General features: G+C 47.3%; 3 protein-coding genes across 5 annotated transcripts in view; 1 reads left to right on the forward strand and 2 right to left on the reverse strand.

Annotated features, from left to right (window-relative positions):
• The window catches only part of SMC1A (structural maintenance of chromosomes 1A), a 46,073-nt gene extending 44,706 nt beyond the window's left edge, over nt 1–1,367 (reverse strand). For 2 of the 3 annotated variants that reach the window (XM_061136160.1, XM_061136159.1), the window contains exon 1: nt 1,164–1,367. In XM_061136160.1, coding sequence (XP_060992143.1) covers nt 1,164–1,272 — 109 coding nt within the window. In that variant the 5' untranslated portion in view covers nt 1,273–1,367. The remainder of the gene's footprint in view (nt 1–1,163) is intronic. The other variant, XM_061136161.1, reaches the window with a different exon arrangement.
• An 81-nt stretch (nt 1,368–1,448) lies between these two features.
• On the forward strand, nt 1,449–15,008 carry RIBC1 (RIB43A domain with coiled-coils 1). The gene is made up of 8 exons (XM_061136162.1): nt 1,449–1,580; nt 2,036–2,107; nt 7,483–7,599; nt 8,671–8,752; nt 8,958–9,302; nt 13,600–13,718; nt 14,109–14,503; nt 14,628–15,008. The coding sequence occupies exons 1-8, from the start codon at nt 1,542–1,544 to the stop codon at nt 14,707–14,709; spliced, it is 1,251 nt and encodes a 416-aa protein (XP_060992145.1). The 5' UTR covers nt 1,449–1,541; the 3' UTR covers nt 14,710–15,008.
• Nucleotides 15,009–15,013: 5 nt separating this feature from the next.
• On the reverse strand, nt 15,014–17,423 carry HSD17B10 (hydroxysteroid 17-beta dehydrogenase 10). The gene is made up of 6 exons (XM_061136163.1): nt 17,279–17,423; nt 16,792–16,956; nt 15,990–16,154; nt 15,741–15,869; nt 15,553–15,661; nt 15,014–15,353 (listed from the first exon to the last, which is right to left on the reverse strand). Exons 1-6 carry the CDS (start codon nt 17,303–17,305, stop codon nt 15,163–15,165), a joined length of 786 nt encoding a protein of 261 aa, XP_060992146.1. The 5' UTR covers nt 17,306–17,423; the 3' UTR covers nt 15,014–15,162.
• Nucleotides 17,424–20,870: the final 3,447 nt, after the last annotated feature.

Raw genomic sequence — 20,870 nt, forward strand, 5'->3', positions numbered from 1 at the left:
CTGGCATGCTGCGGTCCATGGGGTTGCAGAGTCAACAACGACTGAGCGACTGAACTGAACTGAACTGACATACAACACTGTATTAGTTTCAGGTGTACAATATGATTCCGTATTTGTATATATTGCAAAATGGCTGCCCCAGTAAGTTAACATCCATCACCTCACAGTTAATATTTTTTGTGACTTTTTTAAGATCTACTCTTAGCAATTTTGAAATGCACAATAGAGTATTGTTAACTAAATGACCACTCTTCCTAAAGAGCCATCCGAGTCACTTATCACATCATCACTTTATTACATCAATCTAATTTCCTGCACAGCACTTATCACAGCCGAAAAATAACTTTATTTTCTCCTTTATTATCGTCTTCCCCCTAGAAATATAAGTTCTCTGAAAGCATGGCTTAGTCTATTCTCCGCGGTTTCCAAAGCACCTTAATTGAATAAATCCTTATAAAGCAGTAAACATTCAATAAATTTGACAAGCTAAAGAGTTCTGACTTCCGACGGTTTCAGTGGTAGGAAAGGGGCGAATTTGAGGCTTCCCCACTTCTCAGTTGAGGATGGGGCGGGGGATTCAGACCCCAAGCACTACCGAGACTGGAGCACGGAGTTCGAAATTCAAAAGTGCCGCCTCCAGAGAAGAGTTTTTAAAAGACAGAAGGGAAAAATTAAAAAAAGGAATTGGAGTGTCCCAGCGCGAGGCGGGAGGAGGCGCTGGGATGAAGCAGAAGTATACCATTTGGCCCAGAGGCCAGGAGCGGCCCAGGAGCGGCCCCGCATCTTCCCGGTGGTACAAACAATGTGTGGGGCCGGATGCAGGTGCGCCGGCAAGGAAATGCGTGGCCCACGACTGGAAGCCTGCTCCGGACGCGCCACTTCTGGAGGCAGGGGGCAGTGGGCGGGGTAACGTACAGCTCGGCCCGTACCACTCAGGCCGGGACGGGGGTCACGCAAAGAGCGGGCAACTGACACCTGGGGAAGAGGTTCGAATCAGAGCACCCGAGCGGGAAAAGCGGGTCCGGATCGAACCCCTTAGAAGGGCAAGGAACCTGCTAGGGTTCGCGACATTTCAGGTTGCAAAGGCTGGGTTGTACTACTCTGCTGCCGGATAGGGGGTCCAGGCTGGGACTTGCGCAGGGCCGCAGCCGGGCTTATCTCACCAGAGCCATTGGGTCCAATGATGGCGGTGAACCTCTGAAATGGTCCGATAATCTGCCGACCCTTGTACGATTTAAAGTTCTCGATCTCAATCAGCTTCAGGAACCCCATGACTGCGGCAGCGCCGCCGGCGCTAAGAAAGGCCGCGCCGTTCGCCCGCCAACTGGGATAGCCCGCGCGGGAAACACCGCAGTGCAGGCCGGGCGGACAGTAAACCTCGCGAGATTAAGTCCAGGCCTAACGGGATTTTCGACTTCCGGCGCGGGCGGGAACCAAGGGGCGGGGCATTCGGACTGACGTGGCGGTTTTGTTGATCGGTTGCCAAGGCGCGAGGATACGACTGGCGTTCGGGCCCCGCCCCCTTTTCTTGTTGCTTGGCAATGCAAACTGCCGCTACTGGCGACCTGGCAGTTGAGGAGGTAAGCAGAGCAGTGAGGTGTCGCAGCTTTGGGGATCCCGGAAAGCTGGCTGACGAGGCCAACCCTTGCTGAGACAAGTCAGAAGTCACAGGAGGGTTATGCCCTCCAGGGCAAGAGGAAGGTGGGAGCTCGGCTGCGGCTTTTACCTGGCCGGCGGGAAGATTCAGACAAGAAAAGGGTCGGGAATTGGAAAGATCCCAGGGAGGGGAGGAAGGAGGGGCCAGCAGGAGGATTCCGTGTTAGAGGAGCTCAAATCTTGCTGAGGGTAGAGTAGGTTGGAATTGGAATGGGGTGGAGTTATACATGGGATAGGGTGTTAAGGGGGATGGGGTGTGAATGGAGACGAGGGAACTCTGGAACGACGGGGATGCGGGCTGGGGAAAACTGTGGCCAGAGGTACTACCCCTACACCACCCCACCCCCGCCCCCCGCCTCCCTCCTTTTTCTCCAAGCAGAGTTCAGAGACTGCCGCTATAGTCTTGGACCTAACCTGGGAGCTTCACAACTGGGACTCCTTGATGAGAAAGGTATTTTGTGTGAACCCCTGGGAGTCAGGGTCCCTAAGCCTGTGCTCTCCACCTCTTATACTTCTTCCCTTCCCCCTCTTCATCTCTGTCTTTTCATGCCTCACTCCCATCCCATTCCCTCCTCTCCATCTCCCCTCTACCCAGTCCCTTGGTTCCCTTCCCTTTCTCTGCTCTGTCCTCCACCCCTATCAACCGCCCTGTTGCCCTCCTTCCTCTTTTCCCCCTCTGCCCCTGACCTTTCTGTCCCTTTCCCCTGTTTTCCATCTTTTCTATCCCTCTGCTCCATCCCATCATACCCCATTACCTTATTACCTGCTCTTTACTAAGCCATGACGTTAGCAGTTCAAGAAGCTGTCTGTGTCATCTTCCCCTTCAGTTTGATCTTATATTGTGGTGACAGATGGAATATAAGCAAGCTGGCGTCAGTGCTGAGACTTAGACATGGAAAAGGTCTGGTGGCTGCTACAGCCATTCCTGTAACTATTTTTTAAACGATGTCTGGAGACTGGGAAGAGTCTTAGGACAAGTCCAGAAAAGTGAGAAAGCCTGGTTGATGCAATCGAGTAAATGAAGTTCAGTTGGGAGATACTGGTGTGATCAGGCTGAGGGGATAAAATGACCAAAGGACAGCAATCTCATAATGGACAGGAACTAGAAATCCCATGAATGGAAGAGCCTGGCGGGCTACACCTTGGGGTGGCAAAACAGCCGGACAGGACCTAGCAACTAAACAACAACAATAATTTCCATTTAAGAAGATGAAATGTAGCTTTTTGGGGAGAAAATCAAATTGGATCCATACTTCTCACACCATATACAAAATGCAATTCCCAAATAGATTAAAAACTTAAATAAGAAAAGCAAAACTTTAGAAATTTTAGGATATATAGGAGAATATCTTTATCACCTCAGGGGATTTCTTAAATGATAAAAACTTCTGAACTTAAAGGAAAAGATTGGTAAATTTGACTGCATTCAAATTCCTCCAAATTATAACATAAAGTGTGAAAAGATGATAAGTGCACACAAAAAGCTTCTAAAGTATCAATCTGGGTTCTGTGGAGGGTTTGCAGGTGTTCATTTTGTTGTACTTCATAACTTATATGTGTTAACCATTTTCCTTTGTATGTATCAGTCATTAACATAAATTATTATAAAATAATAACAAAGTGAAAACACAAGGCACAAACTGAAGATGTTTGCCACAGGTAAACTAAGAAATGATTGGTGTGCAGAATACATAAGAAACTCCTAAAATTAATAAGAAAAGGACATTTTTTAATGAACAAAAGATATGAATGGGCACTTCACAGAAGAGAAAGAAAAAATGCCTAAAACACACATGAAAAGATGTTGCAACCTCATCAGCAATAAGGAAAATGACAATTAAAATAGATAATTATAACTTTATACCCACAAGTTGGCAAAAATTAGTCTGTAACATTAAGTGTTGCTGAGGATGTGGGGTAGCTAGAGTTTATATACACTATAGTGAAAGTATAAATTGGTGCAGTCTTCTTGGAAAACAACATTATCTTGTAAAGTTTAAATAGGCTGATGCCCTATGATCCAGCACTTCCACTTCTAGGCATATGCTAGGGACACTTTTCCAGCTGTATATATGTCTCTCTTAATCTACAAGTTCCTCTTTTTTTTGGCAGTTAACTAAACTGGATTGTTTGTGCTGCAGAGTCCTAGTCTCTTTTGAACCCACTTCAGTCAGGCCCCACAAAAATGTTCTCATCAAGGTCAGAAGCAACCCTCCCCTTCAAATCAGTTCTCAGTCCTCATCTTATTTAACCCATCATCAGTTGCTCACTCTCTCCTCCCAAAAGCACTTTCTTCACTCAGCTTGTCAGACAGGGAGCTCCAGTTTTTACGTCCATTCCACCTGGCAGAGCCTGAAGCAACTGAGCAACTGAGCGACTTTCACACTTCACATCACCTCACTGGCCACTCAGCCTCCAGTGCTGGCTCCTCCTCTCCCTATGTCCCCTGAGGCATTCTTATCCACCTAGAGTACCTTAGAGATCTCTTACTGCCTCATAGCTTTAAATTCCTTGTATCAGTAAGAATGGGCTGAATTATGCTGAGGTTACAACCTCAAAATCTCAGTGGCTGTATGTGGAAGCTAATACATACAACAAACTAGTGAATATAATATAAAAGGAGCAGACTTACAAACTAGTGGTTAACAGTGATGGGGAAGGGGTACTATAGGGGTAAGAGAGTGGGAGGTACAAACTATTGGGTGTAAGATAGGCTCAGCTATGTATTGTACATCAGGGGGAATAAAACCAATACTTTATACTAACTGTAAATGGGAAGAAGCCTTTAAAAACTATTAAAAAAAAACCTAAGGACAACCAATTGAAACACAGTCAACTAGGCCTTCTCAAATAAAACAAGCACTTCATCTATAGCCAATCAAATAATTTCCTTGTGTTCCATCTCTTAAACATCTTTCCTTAAGCTCTTAACCACTTCTGGTTTGGCAGTGCCCAATTTGTTTTTTGCCCAAATAAACTCTTAAAAAATGTTTCTAAGTCTCAGCAGCTCATAAAGACAGGTTTCTCACTCCTGCTTCTTGTCCATTGTGGGTTGGCTACATCTCTGCTCTATCTTCACTCCAGGACCAAGGCTGAAGGGACAGCCCTCACCTGGGACGTTGCTGGCCCCACAGCAGTAAAGAGAGAACATGGTTATCACTAATGGCTCTTAGTTCTGCTTAGGAATGGCACTGTCAATTCTCACTTTCCAGAGGGCAAAGCAGATTATGTGGCTAATTGTGAGGGCAATATGATAAGAATATAGAATCCTGTAAGGAGGAACAGCAAAAAAAAACTTTTTTGGGGTCTTGTGAGGTCTTAGTTCCCCACCAGGGATCAAACCTATGCCCCCTGCAGTGGAGGTGCACAGTCCTAACCACTGGACAGCAAGGGAATTCCCAATAGCATATCTTTTTGAAAAATAACAAAATTTTCCATACTATCTGTATCTATCAATGGGTGTCGACCTCTCAAACTCAACACTTCCAAAACCAATCTCCAGATTCTCATCCTATTCTATTCTCCCCACACAGACTATTTAGTTGATAGCAACGCATCTGACTGCCCCAGCCCAAATCCTTGAAGTCATTCTTAACACTGCTTCCTCACAGCACACCCAATCCCATCAGGAAGTCCTGTTGGCTCTGTCATCAAAATATATCCAGAATCTGACCACTTCTCCCTACATCTGCTGCTACTAACCTGGCGTGATCATCATCTCTTGCCTGAACAATTGCAATAGCCTCCTGTCTGGTCTCCCTGCCTCTAGCCTCCCTTCCCATCCTCTCCAGTCTATTCTTAACACAGCAGCCAGAGCAATCCTTTACAAATCAAAGACAGGACACATTACTCCCACTGCTCAAAATCCTTCAATGGCTGCCCATTTCTCTGAGTAGAAGCTGCAGCCTTTACAATGGTCTGTGAAGTCCTACATGCTCTGCATCTCCCCACCCAATCTAATGTTATTTCCCACTCCTCCCTCATTTACACACTTGCCTCCCTGCTGTCCCCTTGAATGTGTGTGTGCCTCTTGTGTCCACCTTAAGGCCTCTGCACTTGTTCCCTCTGCCTGCAGTGCTTTCCTAGTTATCTGCATAGGAAACTCCCTAACCTTCTTCAAGTATTTCTTTCCGTTATGCCTCCCCTGACTTCCATATTTAAAGTTGCAACACTCTCCCCATTTCCTTAGCACTTCCAATTCCCCTTATCCTACTCTATATTTTTCCCAAAGCACTGATCATCTTCTTACAAACTATTTAATGTACTCTTTCTAGTCTTGTCTGTCCCCACTAGAAAGTAACTTTCACAAGGACTCAGATTTTTGTCACTTTTGCTCCTTGATGTCTCCCAAATGCTTAAGGGATTGTCTGTCAGTAGGCACTTCACAAATATTTGTTAATTGATAAGTGAACATGGGTGAAAAAAGCAAGATGCAGAAGAATGCATACTATGTAATACTCCATCAAGTTTCAAGACAAAATGTTTTAAAATATTGTTCAGGGAATCATACACACACATAGGGTATATTAGTGCATATTACTAAGGGAATGGTGACATTTTGGATAGTGGTTATTCTTAGGGTAAGGATGAGGGAGAACAGACATAAGACACTTAAATAGTATTGATCATGTTCTATTTCTTAACTAGGGAGTTGGTTCATGGGTCTCTTTTATCATGCTTCCTAAGTTACATATGGCTTATATATAATTCCCCTGTGTGCATCAAATATTTTAGTTACAAAATGGTTAGACAGTGAATGAGCAAGGTTGGAACTAGCTGTAGGAGTTGATGAATGGTGTTCCAAAGGAATGCAGTGTACAAAAGCCCTGAGGTGGGAACGGTTGTAGTGTTGGAGGACTTGATAGGAAGCCAGCGTACCTGGAGAACAGTAAACAAGGAAGAGGGAGGCATGAGATGAACTGGAGAGGTGTGCAGGAACTGGATCTTGAAAGCCCACAGTAAGGGGTTTGGATCTAAGTGTGGTGGGAAGCCAGTGGAGGATTTTAAGCAGGTGCAAGACATGATCAGATTTATGTTAGCAAGAGATTTTGGCCATGGCTTTGGCTGGGCTTCCCAAAATACAAAGGAATACAGGCAAATTTAAGCCTTTAATTTGACTAGAGCATAAGTAATACAAATAAAGGGGGAATGGTGATGGCATTTACTGAAACAGAAAAAACTAAATAGAGCGTAATGCAAAAGGGATGTTGTAAATCAGTGTGAGACTTGGAAAGGTGAGCAGGAATCAGATCATGAAGACTCATAAAACAAAAACATTGGGGAACTATTTGCTTTATGCCATGCGTGCATACTCAGTCATGTTCAACTCATTGTAGCCCACCAGGCTCCACCATCCATTGGATTCTCCAGGCAAGAATACTGGAGTGGGCTGCCATTTCCTCCTCCAGGGGATCTTCCCTCCTGCATTTCCTGCACTGGCAGGTGGATTCTTTACCATTGAGTCACCTGGGAAGCCCACTTGCTTTATAGATGCTTTCAAAGGTTTTAGGCTGAGGTGTGCCATGGCCAGATTTGCTTTCAGAAAAATCACTTTGGTAGCCAAGGCAGAGAAGCAGTAGAGAGCCTAACACTGGAACAAGGGAGCCCAATGAGGTTCCTGGGAACATTATCTGGCACCAGCTTGTGAGGTCTGAATTAGGGTTGAGACAGCAGAGATAGAGAACACAGATATGAAATATGTGAGGAAGTAAAATCCATAGGAATCAATAGTTGGTAAGATAATGTGGGGAGAAAGGAATGGGGGTGGGGGTATAGTCAAGTATGACGGTTAGCACTGACTGGCCATCCAACTCGCCCTTGCTCCAGATGTATAAGGTAGATCTGCCACCAGATCCCAAGGAGGTGGCAGCCATCGAAGCTAGAAGAAATCGAGAAAAGGAGCGACAGAGTCGATTCTTCAATGTGCGGACCAGAGTCATGGGGGTGAGTGGGCAGTGGGGACTTTCTCTGGACCAGGGGTCACCTCACTCTTATACCAGGAGAGGAACATAGCTGTACCCATCACAGCCCCTCCCTGATTCAAGCAGACTGCAGGGTTATAAAGGAAGGAGGAAGGGAAAAAGGCACCCACCCCCACGTGTGGTGAGGGCCTGAGAAAGAGGCCGAGAGGTGCAGGGGAAGAGGAGCCAGTGACAGGTGACTCCTCCAGTCAACTCTGGGCCAAGTGGTCTGGTTTTCAAGAGACAAGTAAATGGAGCCAAAAGAAGTCTATAAAGAATATTTGGTATCGCATGCATATGCCAAAACTCTCTGGAAGGTTACATAAGAAACTGGTAACTGATGGGAGGGGCACTTACTCTTGACTAAACTGTATTCCCTTTTGCACTATTTTGAAATGTTTTAAATGAATTATAATCAAAATAAAGAGAAAATATCAATAGTTTAAGAAAAAAATAGATTGCTGGGTGGGTGGATGAGTAGTGTGACTTGAGATCTAGTTGGCAAACGTTTCAAGGCCTGTTCTGTGCCAAGCACTGGGTTAGGCAATAGGGACACAAAGCTGACTAAGGCCCAGCCTCTGCCCTTAGGAAGCTCACAGCCTAGGAGACAATCAATAGAGGCAAAGTTCAAGGTAATGTGGATAGTGGGTCCTAGGTTCTATGGGAGTAGCACCTGCTGGAGGGATCAGGAAAGTCTCAGCTGGTCTTAAGGGATGAATAGGAGTTTGGGTAAAAAGGGGAGCAAAGAGTGTTCCAAGTGGAGGGAGCTGCTGGAGCAAAGGCTATCAGTATGAAACAGCGTAAGATATGTAGAGAACTGTAAGCAGAGCTCCTGAGGGTGGGAGAAGGGAAGAGGGTGAGAAGAGGCTGGAGGCAGAGGCTAGACCACTGAGGGACTTACAAACCATGGTGAGATGGTGGGACATTATCCAGTAGATACTGGGGATCCTATAGGAGGATTTTGAGGCAGGTAAGTTCTGAGCAGTCTGTGTTAGAGCATTCGAGGCCCACTGCTGGGCTTCTACCTTGATTTAGCCCATTTCTTTGCGATCAGGTGGATGTTGAAGCCCTGAACAACCAGGTGGAAGAACGAAAGCTTCAGGAGGCAACAGAACGGAGCAAGGAGGCAGCTTATGGTAAAAAGTCCAAGGCCAGAGGCCAGCCAAGGGGGAAAAGCAAGGACCTGAGTGGGCTAAGGCAGGGCAGTTCTGCTCTGGAGTGCAGCCTGAGGTCTGGGGGGTGTGGTAAGACAAACCAGACAGGCCTTTGGGAGCAGTGGCTGTGCTTACTAGACTGTCTCTCCTGTGGGGCCTTCTCCATGCCCCTACCCACCACCCCCAGGTACCAACCAGGTGCAATATGATATGGTGGTTCAGATGCTAGAGAAGGAACAGGCAGAACGGACACGTCGGCTGGCCAAGAAAGTCCAAAACTTTAGAGAACAGAGGCAGCAACTCAAGAAGAGGCGTGAATTTGACTTCTGGGATTCAGACCGACACTGGAGGGAGTTTCCAGCTTATGTTGGTGACAATGCTCCCTACTATGGCCCAGTCAGCCTGCAGTACTTCTCTGGGGAAGATCTGGAGAGGGCTGCATGTCTGAGAATGCAGCAGGAGCAGTTCCAATACAGCCTGGAGAGGCAGCTACAAGAGCAACAGCAAGCCAGAGTTGATGAGAACTGTGCAGGTAAGCAGCGAGGCCCTCCCGGCTGTGACCTGAGGCCTAGTGGGGAGCCATCCTAAGCTGAAGACCAGAACTGTGTGGGCAGGTCCAGTTTCATGTAAGGGCTGATGCTGAAAGGTTAGACTGAGCACGTCCCAACCTCCTTCATCAACTGACAGTGTAGCCATCGATCCCTGATCAGCCTGGCACTCCATTACCTGGAGACAGCAGAGTAAAGACAAACCTAATGGTCCTGCCACTTACTAGCTAGTTTGGGCAAATGAATCCTCCTTTCTGTGCTTCAGTTTGCTTATCTTTAAAATGAGAAAATTATCCATACCACACAGCTCATGTGAGAATGAAATGAGACACCGTAAGTAAAGCACAAGCATCAGTACAATAGTAGCTACAATAACCAGTAGCTACTATTACTCTGACATCTGTGGCCATGTTCCCCTCTTCCATTAGAGTAAGGGCAAGGACCATCTCTTACCTACTCACACCACTCATCTTTAAAACCACCCCTGTTGTAGCACCCTGTTTTGTTATACCACTTACCATAGAGGTATTTGTGGAATGTCTTTCTCCCCCAAAATGTCAACTCACTGAAGATGAACCACGTCTCTCATTTCCACCTCTATATCCCAGTTACCTAGTACATTGCCTGCCAGTTTCAGGAGTTCAATAAAATCATCATTGAATGAACAACTGAAGACCAAAATAAACAAGACAGGCATCCTGCCCTCCAGGAACCCACAGAACCAGGACTTCCAGAAAATCAGTTTAGAGTAAAAGGAAAAAATACATGCACAAGTTATTTACCAGCAAATATCTATGCTTTAACACTGCATTAGGTACTATGACAGGTACTGTGACAGAAATATATACAGGACATCACTCAGTCATGTCTGACTTTTTGCAACCCCATGGACAATACAGTCCATGGAGTTCTCTAAACCAGAACACTAGAGTGGGTAGCCTTTCCCTTCTCCAGGGAATCTTCCCAACCCAGGGATCGAACCCAGGTCTCCCACATTGCAGGCAGATTCTTTACCAGCTGAGCCACAAGGGAAGCCCAAGAATACTGGAGTGGGTAGCCTATCCCTTCTCCAGAGGATCTTCCCAACCCAGGAATTGAACCGGGGTCTCCTGCATTGCAGGCGGATTCTTTATCAACTGAGCTATGAGGGAAATCCATAGAACACGGAGCGAACATCAAGATGGGAGGGTCAGTTCTCACAGGGGAAGGGAGGGACGGTAGGGGGTTGGCACAGGCCAGCTGTCAGGAACCAAATTTTAGAAAGCCGGGTACAATTTTGGCAAGGCAGAGAGTGAGAATGAGAAAAGGCCATTCTAGGCAGAGTGGGTAGCAAGAGGAAGAGCTAACCTTTATTGAGTACTTACTGTGTACCAGACACTGTGCCAAGCTTTCTACCACGTATTAACTCATTTCATCTTCAACAACCCTATGAGGCAAGTACTAGTAATATCCCTATTTTCTGTGGAGGAAACTGAAAGAACTGAGAACAAGAGATATTAAAGGAGGGGGGAAGTGAACTCAGGTGGCAGGTTGGCTCCAGAGCCCGCACTTGTGATTGCTACACCATACTTGCTCTGTCACCATGAGAAAATGGGGACTCAGGGGCCAAGGGAGGTTTCAGAGAGGGAGTCGTCAATAATGTCAGATGCCCTCAGAGAAGTTCAGATAGGAAAAGAAACCTATCAGATTGAGAAACTAGGAGTATTTGGTGATTTTTGTCAAAGTAGCTGCAGTGGCACCAGGGGCCAGCTGCCTAGTGACAGCAGGCAGGTGTACAAGAAGGTAGAGTTAGGCAACAGAACAGCAGAATGCTGGGGGAGAGTCTGTGTAGCGTCATGAAAGGAGCATGAGCTGATTCCTTGAGAGATCTGGATTCTAACTTACTAAGTGCTGGCTGTGTAACCTTAGGCATTTTACTTCACCTCTGGACCTCATCTGGAAACATGGGGTGACCTTTCCTCTTTGAGTTGCTATGAAGACCGAAATGAAACCAGGCACCCCTATCCTCTGTTCCCCTGCCGTCCAGTCTCTGCGGTCTGTCCCTGTGCCTCTCCAGAGCCAAGCCTTCAGCCTATGCTCTGGACCCCATTCCGCCTGCCTCCCATGCAGGCTATGCTCCCTCAGGTACGCCCTGGCCCTGAGGTTCTCAACACTTTCCACTGGCCATATTCTGTGAAGGCTGTAAACATGCTTATGTCTAACCCTTCTTTTTAAAAACTTTTTAAAATTTTTATTTCTTTTTGGCTGTGCTGGGTCTTTGTTGCTGTGCAAGGACTTTTTCTTGTTATGGAGCATGGGCTCTAGGGTGCATGGCTTCAGTAGTTGTGGCACATGGGCCCAGTTGCCCCGAGGCATGTGGAATCTTCCCAGACCAGGGATTGAACCCGTGTCCCCTGAATTGGCAGGATTCTTAACCACTGGACCAACAGGGAAGTCCCTGTATAACCCTCCTTAAGAATAAAACAAAAGCCTCTCTCCATTCTGATTCCCCTAGATACTATGAGCTAGCTCTTTTCCTTTACAGCCACACTTTTTGAAAAATCTGTCTCTACTTGCTGTCATTCCTTCCTACCTTTCCAGTCACACTTCAACTCCTGAGATCTCATTTCTCCCCACACACCTGCACTGACACTACTCTTACAAAAAGCATCAATGTCCTTTGTGTTATCAGGTACAAGAGGCTCTGTTCAGTCTTTTCTCCTTTACTTGGACTTTCTTGCTACACTTGACTCTTATCATATCTTCCTTCTTAAACCTCTTTCTTCCTTGGCTTCTGTGACAGCATATTCTGCTATAGCTCTCTGATCATTCCTCTTCTGTCCACACTTTGTGGATTCCTCTTCCTTCTAGAGACTTTGTCCTTGGCATGCTGCTCTCCTTACCCTGCATACTTGCCTCAGGTGCCCTCAACCCTCATTCTGGTTTCGGCTACCACATCACCATCTCTATGCAGAGGACTCTTTACCTGCACAGTCAGGTATCCAGGTGGCTGCTGACCACCTCCAATTCAGCTTCCTAAAGAGAATTCATCAGTGCTCCCTAACCTGCTCTGCATTCTGTATCCTCTAGTTCCAGAGGTGGCCACATCATGCACGGAGTCATCCCAGCCAGGACCCTGGGAAGCATCCAAGTCTTTTGCTCTCCCTTACTCCCTAATCCAATCCATCAAATTCTGCTAATGAAACCTCCATATATTTCCCCTGCATCCTTTCCATCACTGGCCTGGTTTCAGCCCTCTCAGCCAGCCTACTGCCATAGCCTCCAAGAGGGCTTCCCTACCTCCACTGTCTCCCACCAGCCTCCCTCACTGTCCTCTATACTGGCACCAAAAGGAGCCTTCTAAAATGCAAATCTAACCATGTCACTCCCTTACTTAAAATCCTTCCATATTCGCCATCACCTTCAGGGTCAAGTTTCCAGTCCTTAGTCTGACCCCTGTAGAGTTCCCTAGTCACTTGCATTTTATGCTCCAGCAAGAGCAGACTACTTGTAATTTAAGATACAGATCATGCTGTTTCTTCACTTCCTTATTTGATATTTACCAAGCACCCAGTATGTACCAGGCTCTGATATAGGTGCTAGTGTATGGCAGTGGATAAAACAGACAAACGTCCCTGCTTTTACAAAGGTTACCTTGTAGTGAGGAGAGAGACAGGCAATAGACAAAAATAATTAAGTAAAATGTAAGGTATATTGGATAGTGATAAATGCTGGGGAGAAAAATAAATCAGAGGAGGAAGATAAATTTTGGGGTCAGGCAGGTGGCAATTTTAGGTAGGAAAGATAGAAGGCCTCACTGAGGAGCAAAGTGAGCAAAGATCTGAAGGAAGCAAAAGGACATGAGACAAGAGCAACATTTATTACAAATCCCTAAGGCAGAATTGTCTGGCATGTTCTAGTAACAGCATGGAGACCACTGTAGCTGGACTGAAGCACTTTCAATACTTTTGCTCATGCTATGCCTGCAGCCTAGCCCTTAGTCTGAAGCTCAGAGATGAAATAATTTCCCCAGGTCACACAGCTCCGAAGCAACAGAGCTGGCATTGAGACCCAGGTCCATTGGAAGCATATTTCAGTGAGGCACCTGAGAAATTCTTGTGGTTGTCACTTTTATTATCCCTAGCCCCAAAGAGTAGCTGCTTCCACACATCCCTGCAATGAGGACATTACCCCACTCCCAAACATACATACACATAGCTTGCACATACATAAACATACATTTACAAAGCTTGCTGAACAAATGGCTGAATGACAGTGCCCTGGCCATACTTCTTTGTGTAGACATGCTCGATGAGCAGCTACGCCTAGCTATGGACATGCGGGCCGCCCAACTGGCCAAGCTGGAGGAGTCCTGCCGCATAGCCATGATGGCTGCCACGGCCAATGCCAACAAAGCCCAGGTATGTACAGCATAAGAGCCATCCAGGGCACCAGGCTCTCCCCAATCTACTGATCAAACCAGCCCTCTCATCTACCTGGGGATTTCCCCCTTCACCCTAGGGCCCTCTTAGGGCAGGAGGTCCCCTTCCCCACCTCCAGGCTCAGGATGACCTGAGAACAGAACACTGCCCTCCCTTCCCCAGTCTCTCAGTCTAAGGGCTTCCAGAAGGCAGAGGAGTTCCCTGCCCATTCCACCCCTTCCCCTACCTTAAGTCACTCAAAGGCCATGCAGTATCTCTTCCTTCTCTCCCTGAAATGGGGGAGAGTAGGGCCATGTCTCCCCCTCCCCCTGTGACTGAGAGCTCCCTGAGGTTGAGCATCCAAACGCTCACATTCGGGGACCCCACCAGGCAGCTGAGCTGGCTGAGCGGCAGCGCCGTGAGCATCAGCGCCAACAGGAGGCGAACCTCGTGGAAGTCCAGAACCAGATCACAAGTGACCTACTGACTGAGAACCCCCAGGTTGCCCAAAACCCCGTGGCTCCCCACAGGGTCTTGCCCTATTGCTGGAAGGGCATGACTCCAGAGCAGAGAGCCACCATCAGGAAAGTACAGGAGACACAACGCCACGAAAAGGAAGCACAGCGCCAAGCTGAACAAACACTGGATGCCAGATGGGAAAGCCAGACCGTGAACTTGGCCCAGGCAGCAATGGAGCTAGAAGAACAGGAGAGGGAGCTGTGTGCTGAATTTCGGAGGGGACTGGGCTCCTTCAACCAGCAGCTGGCTAAGGAGCAAAAAGCCCAGTGAGTTCTGGGGGGGGGGGGGGGTGCAGCAAGGATGAATGCTAGGGGAGGGTAGGGAGGGATGGCAAGGGCCAGGGAGAGGGGGAAAGCCCATTAGCTGAAGCCTCTGGATTTCTTTTCACAGGCAGAATTATCTGAATTCAATAATCTATACCAATCAACCTACAGCCCAATATCATCTGCAATTTAACACCAACAGCCGCTGAGCTCAGGATGGTCCTCTCCCACCTCCAGCATCAAGCTCACAGAAGCTAACAGAAAAATGCTGCAGACCCCCCCCCCCCAATCCATTTCCCAGTGGGAGAGAGCTAAGCCAGTACCCCACCTCTGACCCTGGGTAATAAAGTTGTTCATTAAAATCAAGGTTACATGTTGTAATAGGACACAAAAGGTGTACGGTACTGCCATTCCCACCCCACCCATGGGTTCTGAGCATCCAACCCTGTCAGTCTTCACCCATTCACATTTATTCCCCATGCCAGCTCCCCCAGCACACAGTGCTGCTCACTCCTCTGTGAGAAACAGAGACTTTATTAGGCACACAGGGTGACTGATAGGCAGAGGTTACAAAATGGCTACTGGGCTTCCTTCCAAGCTGGAGTAGAGCACTCCAGGAGGGGGAGGGACAGAGGAACCTTTGTTCTCTCTGCCTTCCCGCTTCAAGGCTGCATGCGGATGGCCCCATCCAGCCGGATGACTTCTCCATTGAGGAATGAGTTCTCGATGATGGCCTGTACCAGATGAGCATACTCAGCAGGGTCACCAAGTCGGCTGGGGAAGGGCACCTGGCTGGCCAGGAAGTTGCGCACTTTATCTGGGAGGGTGGTCAACAGCGGGGTGCCAAATAGGCCTAGATAAGACAGCCAGAATCAGAGACCCACCCTCACTTTCATATTTACCTGGTCCCTCCTCACCGTAACTCTACTTGTGGTGCTTCCCTATATCCAGAGATAGAAGGCTGCTCCTATTTAGATGGTAGATACCTTCCCTGCTCAATTGCCCACAGATCCCACCCAATCCCAGGTGTGGCAGGGAGGGGATATGTCTACCTGGAGCAATGGTCATCACCCGGATACCCATGGGAGCCAGATCCCGAGCAACGGGCAGTGTCATCCCCACTATGCCCCCCTTGGAAGCAGAGTATGCAGCTTGTCCAACCTGGAGAGGGAGTGGAGGTCATAAGAGGCAGGGCCCCCAACAAGTCACCAAGGTACAAGCCTTGCCCCTACTCACACACCTGGCCCTCAAAGGCAGCTATGCTGGCCGTGTTGATGATGACCCCACGTTGGCCTCCCTGGTCTGGTTCATTCTGGCCCATCTCACCAGCCACCAGGCGGATCACATTGAAGGTGCCTATGAGATTCACCTGGAGGACCAGTAGAGAGGTGGTATAGGACTTGAAGCAGAGGTAGCCTTTTGTGGGTGTGGGGACACTCACAGTCAGATACTTCTTACTACTACCCCTGGAGAACCTCTAAGGCCTTACATTGATAACTCGCTGAAAGTCCTCCAAGGTATGGGCCTGGCTCTTCTTTAAGTTATATGTCTTGCTGGCCATTACAATGCCTGCACAGTTGACTGCCACATCCACACGGCCAAACTTTTCTCTTGCTAGAGTCAGAGCTGCTTGCACATCCTTCTCTGAGGTCACCTTCAAAGGGAAAAGTGGAGAAGGTATTCATCTACCATCATACACATACCACTAAATCTTGCGGGGGGTGGGGGGCGCTGGGCAAATCCAGTCTTTGAGTGACAACAGAATTGTGTAAGCAAGGGAGAGGCCAAGAGAAAGAAAACTCTAGAGTGAGACAAAGGTGAAAATGTTAGGTATTATAGAGCAGTGTTTCAAAACATTTTTGAAATCTATACCCTCTTTTGAAAAACTTACATACCCCTGGAGATTCTCAACTGCTGTGGATCAGACAAGTTGTGAGAATTATTAATATGAAGATAAACTAGGTTTTTGGTACCCCTACTTGCTAATATGATTTCATCAAGCTTTACTTTCTGTAGTTTGTTTTACGATAAGTTTTTTGACTTTGTAAAAATTAAAATTACAGGGCACAATAACTCTACATATCTCCTTGAGGAGATTCTGATATGGCTAATCCGCAACCTCCCTCCCTGCCCTCCTCCCTGTTGTGAATCACAGCTTTAGCAATTCTTTATCCGGAGGCGTATGAAAACGGCTCAGACCAAAAGGGAAAAGGAGATGGGTCCACTGCCCACATAGACAGGCACCCTCATGAAAAGGAACCCCATGGGAGAGGTGAGGTAACCCCACTTACGTCGGCTGGGGCAAAGGCGCAGCTCTTCCCTAACTTCTTGGCCTGGGCCTCCCCATCTGAGTTGGGCAGGTCCAAAAGTACAGCAGTGGCCCCCTGCCTCACCAGTCGCTCCGCTGTGGCCAAGCCTAGGCCTGAGGCTCCGCCGGTTATTAAGGCAACCAGACCCTGTGAAGAGGAGCTCGGTCAACAACTACACTGTGCGGACCACCCCCACCCATTCACCAGGCTTCTGCGAGGGAGGCTCCCGGTCACCGCCGCGACTTGACCCCCATCTTAACGATGGGACCCTCTCGGCGTCTCATCCCCAGCCATCCATCCAGTCACCCCACATGCACGTGCCCCGGAGAGTTGACCTTCACCTCCCGAGCCCCGCCGTCGCAATAACAGGCCTAGATAAGAGTGACGCTTTCTCCCAGCACCGCTCTCTCCCCGCTGGTTGTACGGCTGCGCCGTCCCAGTGGGTGCAAAAGGGCGAAAACCCGATTACCTTCACGCTCCGACATGCAGCTGCCATCTTGCCCAGGCCTCTCTGCAGGCTGGACTGCCGAGCACTCGCTGATTGGCCGGGGAGGAGCCGCGGGGCGGGGCCGGCGAAGCGGGCGGCCCGCCGCTCAGCCAAACAAGTGGGCGCCGGCCTCTCACGTCACCCGCCGCGGGGGCAAGGCCGGCCGGGGCAAGGTCCAGGCAGAGAGTCTTTACACCCAGGGAAAAACAACGAATAGCCGCGTCGCAACACTACCACACCCCCGGGCCTTTGGTCAGGCCTGCAGCTCTGCTGGGGGGAGGGGGACAGGAGATTGAAAATATGTTCCTTACTCCTCGGAAAAAGCCTCCGTTCAAGTATAAACATATCAGAGAGACCTATATGCCAGTCTGTGCGGGGCACTAAGGATAATAGAGGAAGAATAAAATAATCAGAGGAATAATAAAAGGTTCATGCCTTCCGAGAGGGAAGTTGGAAAGTTCAGTTGGAAAAAGAAATAATTTCAGTACAGACACAGACAAAAGAAGGGACAAAGAACCAGATCCTAGAACCCAGGCATGGATATCCAAAGATGGTGATTGTGAGAGCCACATACAGAGAAATATGTTGAGGAAGAGACTGAGAAGAACAGAGATGACCGACAGGTTCTCAGAGATACAGATGTGGAAAGCCATAACAAGAGAAGCTAGAAAACGACATTCTGAGACAGCTGCTGAGAAACAAACCCAAAGAGGCATAAGCAGAGAAGCAAAAAACATCTTTGAGCCTTTGGTACTGTCTTCTATGTCTAACACCTATTTTAAACCCCAAAGCCCAGATCACACATTTCACATTGGACCTCAACCAGAGACTGTCATTTAAGACCCAGAATACCCTAAAACATCTTTTCACCAGTATCCTAATTATAATTCTGAGCCTACCTTATCTGACTTCTTTATACACTTCTCCCCAAGCCAAGGTCTTCAGACCATAACCTTAGTCTACATTTTCAGCCTCATTGAGCTGTGTATTTCCTTTATTTTAAGTATCTCCCTATCTGGGTTCCCACCCAGGAAGACTTCCTTCTGGGCCTCCTAAATGTTGACTTACTACCACACTCATGGTCACTACACAATATCCATGAAAGGATTTAGTACCAGATTCACAATCTTTCAGACAACATGAAGAGCCCCCATCCCTCAGTGATAGCACTCTTAACAGAGCCAAATATGGTCCAACCACAGTGCTCTCTTTGTGTTCTTTCTTTTGTTTTTAATTTTTATTGAAGTATAGTCTATTTTCAATATTGTGTTAGCTGTGGGTGTACAGCAAAGTGAATTAGTTATATACAAACATATATCCACTCTTTTTTAGATTCTTTTCCCATATAGGCCATTACAGAGTATTGAGTTTCCTGTGCTATACTGTAGTTTCTTATTGGTTATCTATTTTATACATGTTGTTGTTTAGTCACTCGGTCTGTCCAACTCTTTTGCAACCCCAGGGACTGGAGTCCACCAGGCTCCTCTGTCGGTGGGATTTCTCAGGCAAGAGTAAGTATTGGAGTGGGTTGCCATTTCCTTCTCCCAGGATCTATGACCCAGGGATCGAACCCGCATCTCCTGCTTGGCTGGTGGATTCTTCACCATTGAGCCACCGGGAAAGCTATTTTATGTATAGTAGTTTGTATATATTAATACCAATCTCCCAATTTATCCTCCCACCCCAGCTGTGTTCATCTTTGAATTAGCTATTCTCTATGCTTGAAATGCTCTCCTGATCTTTGCATGACTGTATTTGTTGCTGCTGTTGTTGCTATTGTTTGGTCATTCAGAGCTAAGCTTCAATGTCACCTCCTCTCCCTCACCTCTCAGGCTGAGTCACTTAGTTGCTATTCCATTGTGTTGGAGGATGTCATCAAGAGTACATAACCTCAGGTTGACCACACAGCTGGACCCAGGCATTGGGACACTCCGTACCCCACTTCTGTCCCTGGAATATGCGCACTGTTGCCACAGTTAGAGCTGTTTCAAGAACATGGCCTTGAGAGAGTAAGCTGTTGTTGGGACCATCTGGACTGAATACCACCTAACTGAATCCTGTGAACACCTCTATATAAACTTTTAAGATTCTGGCAGATAGGTGTGGAGATCTACTAGTCTTTTGGTCACCCAGAACAAACCTTAGAAGTTCCCTTGCTCATTAAATCTGCCACCTACCAATCTGGAATAGTCTGCCTCTTTCTTCAGTCTCTCCTTGCCCTTCCTGTTCAGGGGCCAGTTTTTGAATCAACACGTTGCATATTTGAATTCTCTGCATAGTACTTACAGGTCCACCGTCTCTTTCCAAACTTGGGGCCGGATATGCTTTGGAATTAGAAATTTTTTCAATTCTGAAGACACATACCCTATATTACATACTTCTATATACTGCATATACTCTATACATAACTACCGAGAAAAGTCTGGGGTGTCGCTTATAATTAAACATTAATAGTTCTAGAGGCAAAAATATGAAAATTTACACTGAGTGAATCAAGACAACAAATAGCCTTATACTATTTCAGGTCCTGTTTGTCACCTAATGAGTTTGGGCTCCAAAGTATGAAAAAAGAGCCTGATACTTCCCAGAACTTTTGGCATTGTGGAATTGTGCCTTAAGGATTTTGAGTCTTGTCTAACCTGGCCTGGTTTGTGTGAGTGTTTGTGTGTTCTCCATGTGCTGGAAGGTAAAGCCCATGGCAGCAGGGTCTTGTCCTTTACCTCTTGGCTACCTCATGCTAAGAACACTGCCTGACATGTGCTACACACTCAATACGAATTAAGGAATAAATCAGCCAGTCTTGGGAGAATTTGCAGGCCCAGCTGCATGATTATTTCATGAAGAATTATGCTCAGCTCCAAGGACCTCCTTTCTACTTTAACCACCTCTGTCTAAACCACACTGTTAACCTTGTCATGTCCTGGAATGATTCCCCCACGTCTACAAACCACTGCCTCTGACTCTGACCATGTTCTCCCAGTTACCTCAGATCTTCTCTCCACCACTTCTTTTATATCCTTGAACCCTGTTGATCTGTGGGCCTTTCTATTTTCTCCAGCCCAGCAGCTTCTTCCTACTTTTCTCCTGGACAGTGTAGACCCTCTCTCATTTCTCCTCTCTCTTTACCCATTCCCACCAGTGTCCTCAACCCATTTATCCCTTGGCATCCTACCAATTCAACTTCTTGAAATTTCAGCACAGACTCTGATACCAGAGGTCTGGGTTTGAATCTCAGCTTCATCATTTGCTAGAGATGACCTTGAGAAAGCTACTTGAATATGCCTCTTTATCCTCTTCCATAAAATGGATATAATCAAAGTACCTCCTTTGTAGGGTTGTTAGGAATATGATGCCATTTCTCAGATTTAACCTGGCTGAAACAACCTCGGCTCGGCCCCCATGAGGCGGAACCCAAGCACAGCAGAAGCTCAACTCAGCGGAAGTTCCCATGGTGGAAGCTGAACTCAAGAAAACCCAGCGCAGTGGAAGTGACAAGGAGTCCAGCGTGCTGGAAACTGGGACAACAAAAACAAACTCAGCAGAAAGCTCACACAGCTCAGTCTCAGATTCCAGA

This window comes from Dama dama, chromosome X, assembly GCF_033118175.1.
Source record: "Dama dama isolate Ldn47 chromosome X, ASM3311817v1, whole genome shotgun sequence".
NCBI classification, from domain to species: domain Eukaryota; kingdom Metazoa; phylum Chordata; class Mammalia; order Artiodactyla; family Cervidae; genus Dama; species Dama dama.

Excerpts from the sequence above, each read along its gene's own strand:
- RIBC1 (XM_061136162.1), top strand. The coding sequence starts at position 1,542 with ATGCAAACTGCCGCTACTGGCGACCTGGCAGTTGAGGAG. Across the intron at positions 2,108-7,482 it reads GGGACTCCTTGATGAGAAAG|ATGTATAAGGTAGATCTGCC; the intron begins GTATTTTGTGTG and ends CCCTTGCTCCAG. Across the intron at positions 9,303-13,599 it reads AGTTGATGAGAACTGTGCAG|ACATGCTCGATGAGCAGCTA; the intron begins GTAAGCAGCGAG and ends TTCTTTGTGTAG.
- HSD17B10 (XM_061136163.1), bottom strand. The coding sequence starts at position 17,305 with ATGGCAGCTGCATGTCGGAGCGTGAAG. Across the intron at positions 16,957-17,278 it reads CTGCATGTCGGAGCGTGAAG|GGTCTGGTTGCCTTAATAAC; the intron begins GTAATCGGGTTT and ends TCCTCTTCACAG. Across the intron at positions 15,870-15,989 it reads ACTTTCAGCGAGTTATCAAT|GTGAATCTCATAGGCACCTT; the intron begins GTAAGGCCTTAG and ends CTGGTCCTCCAG.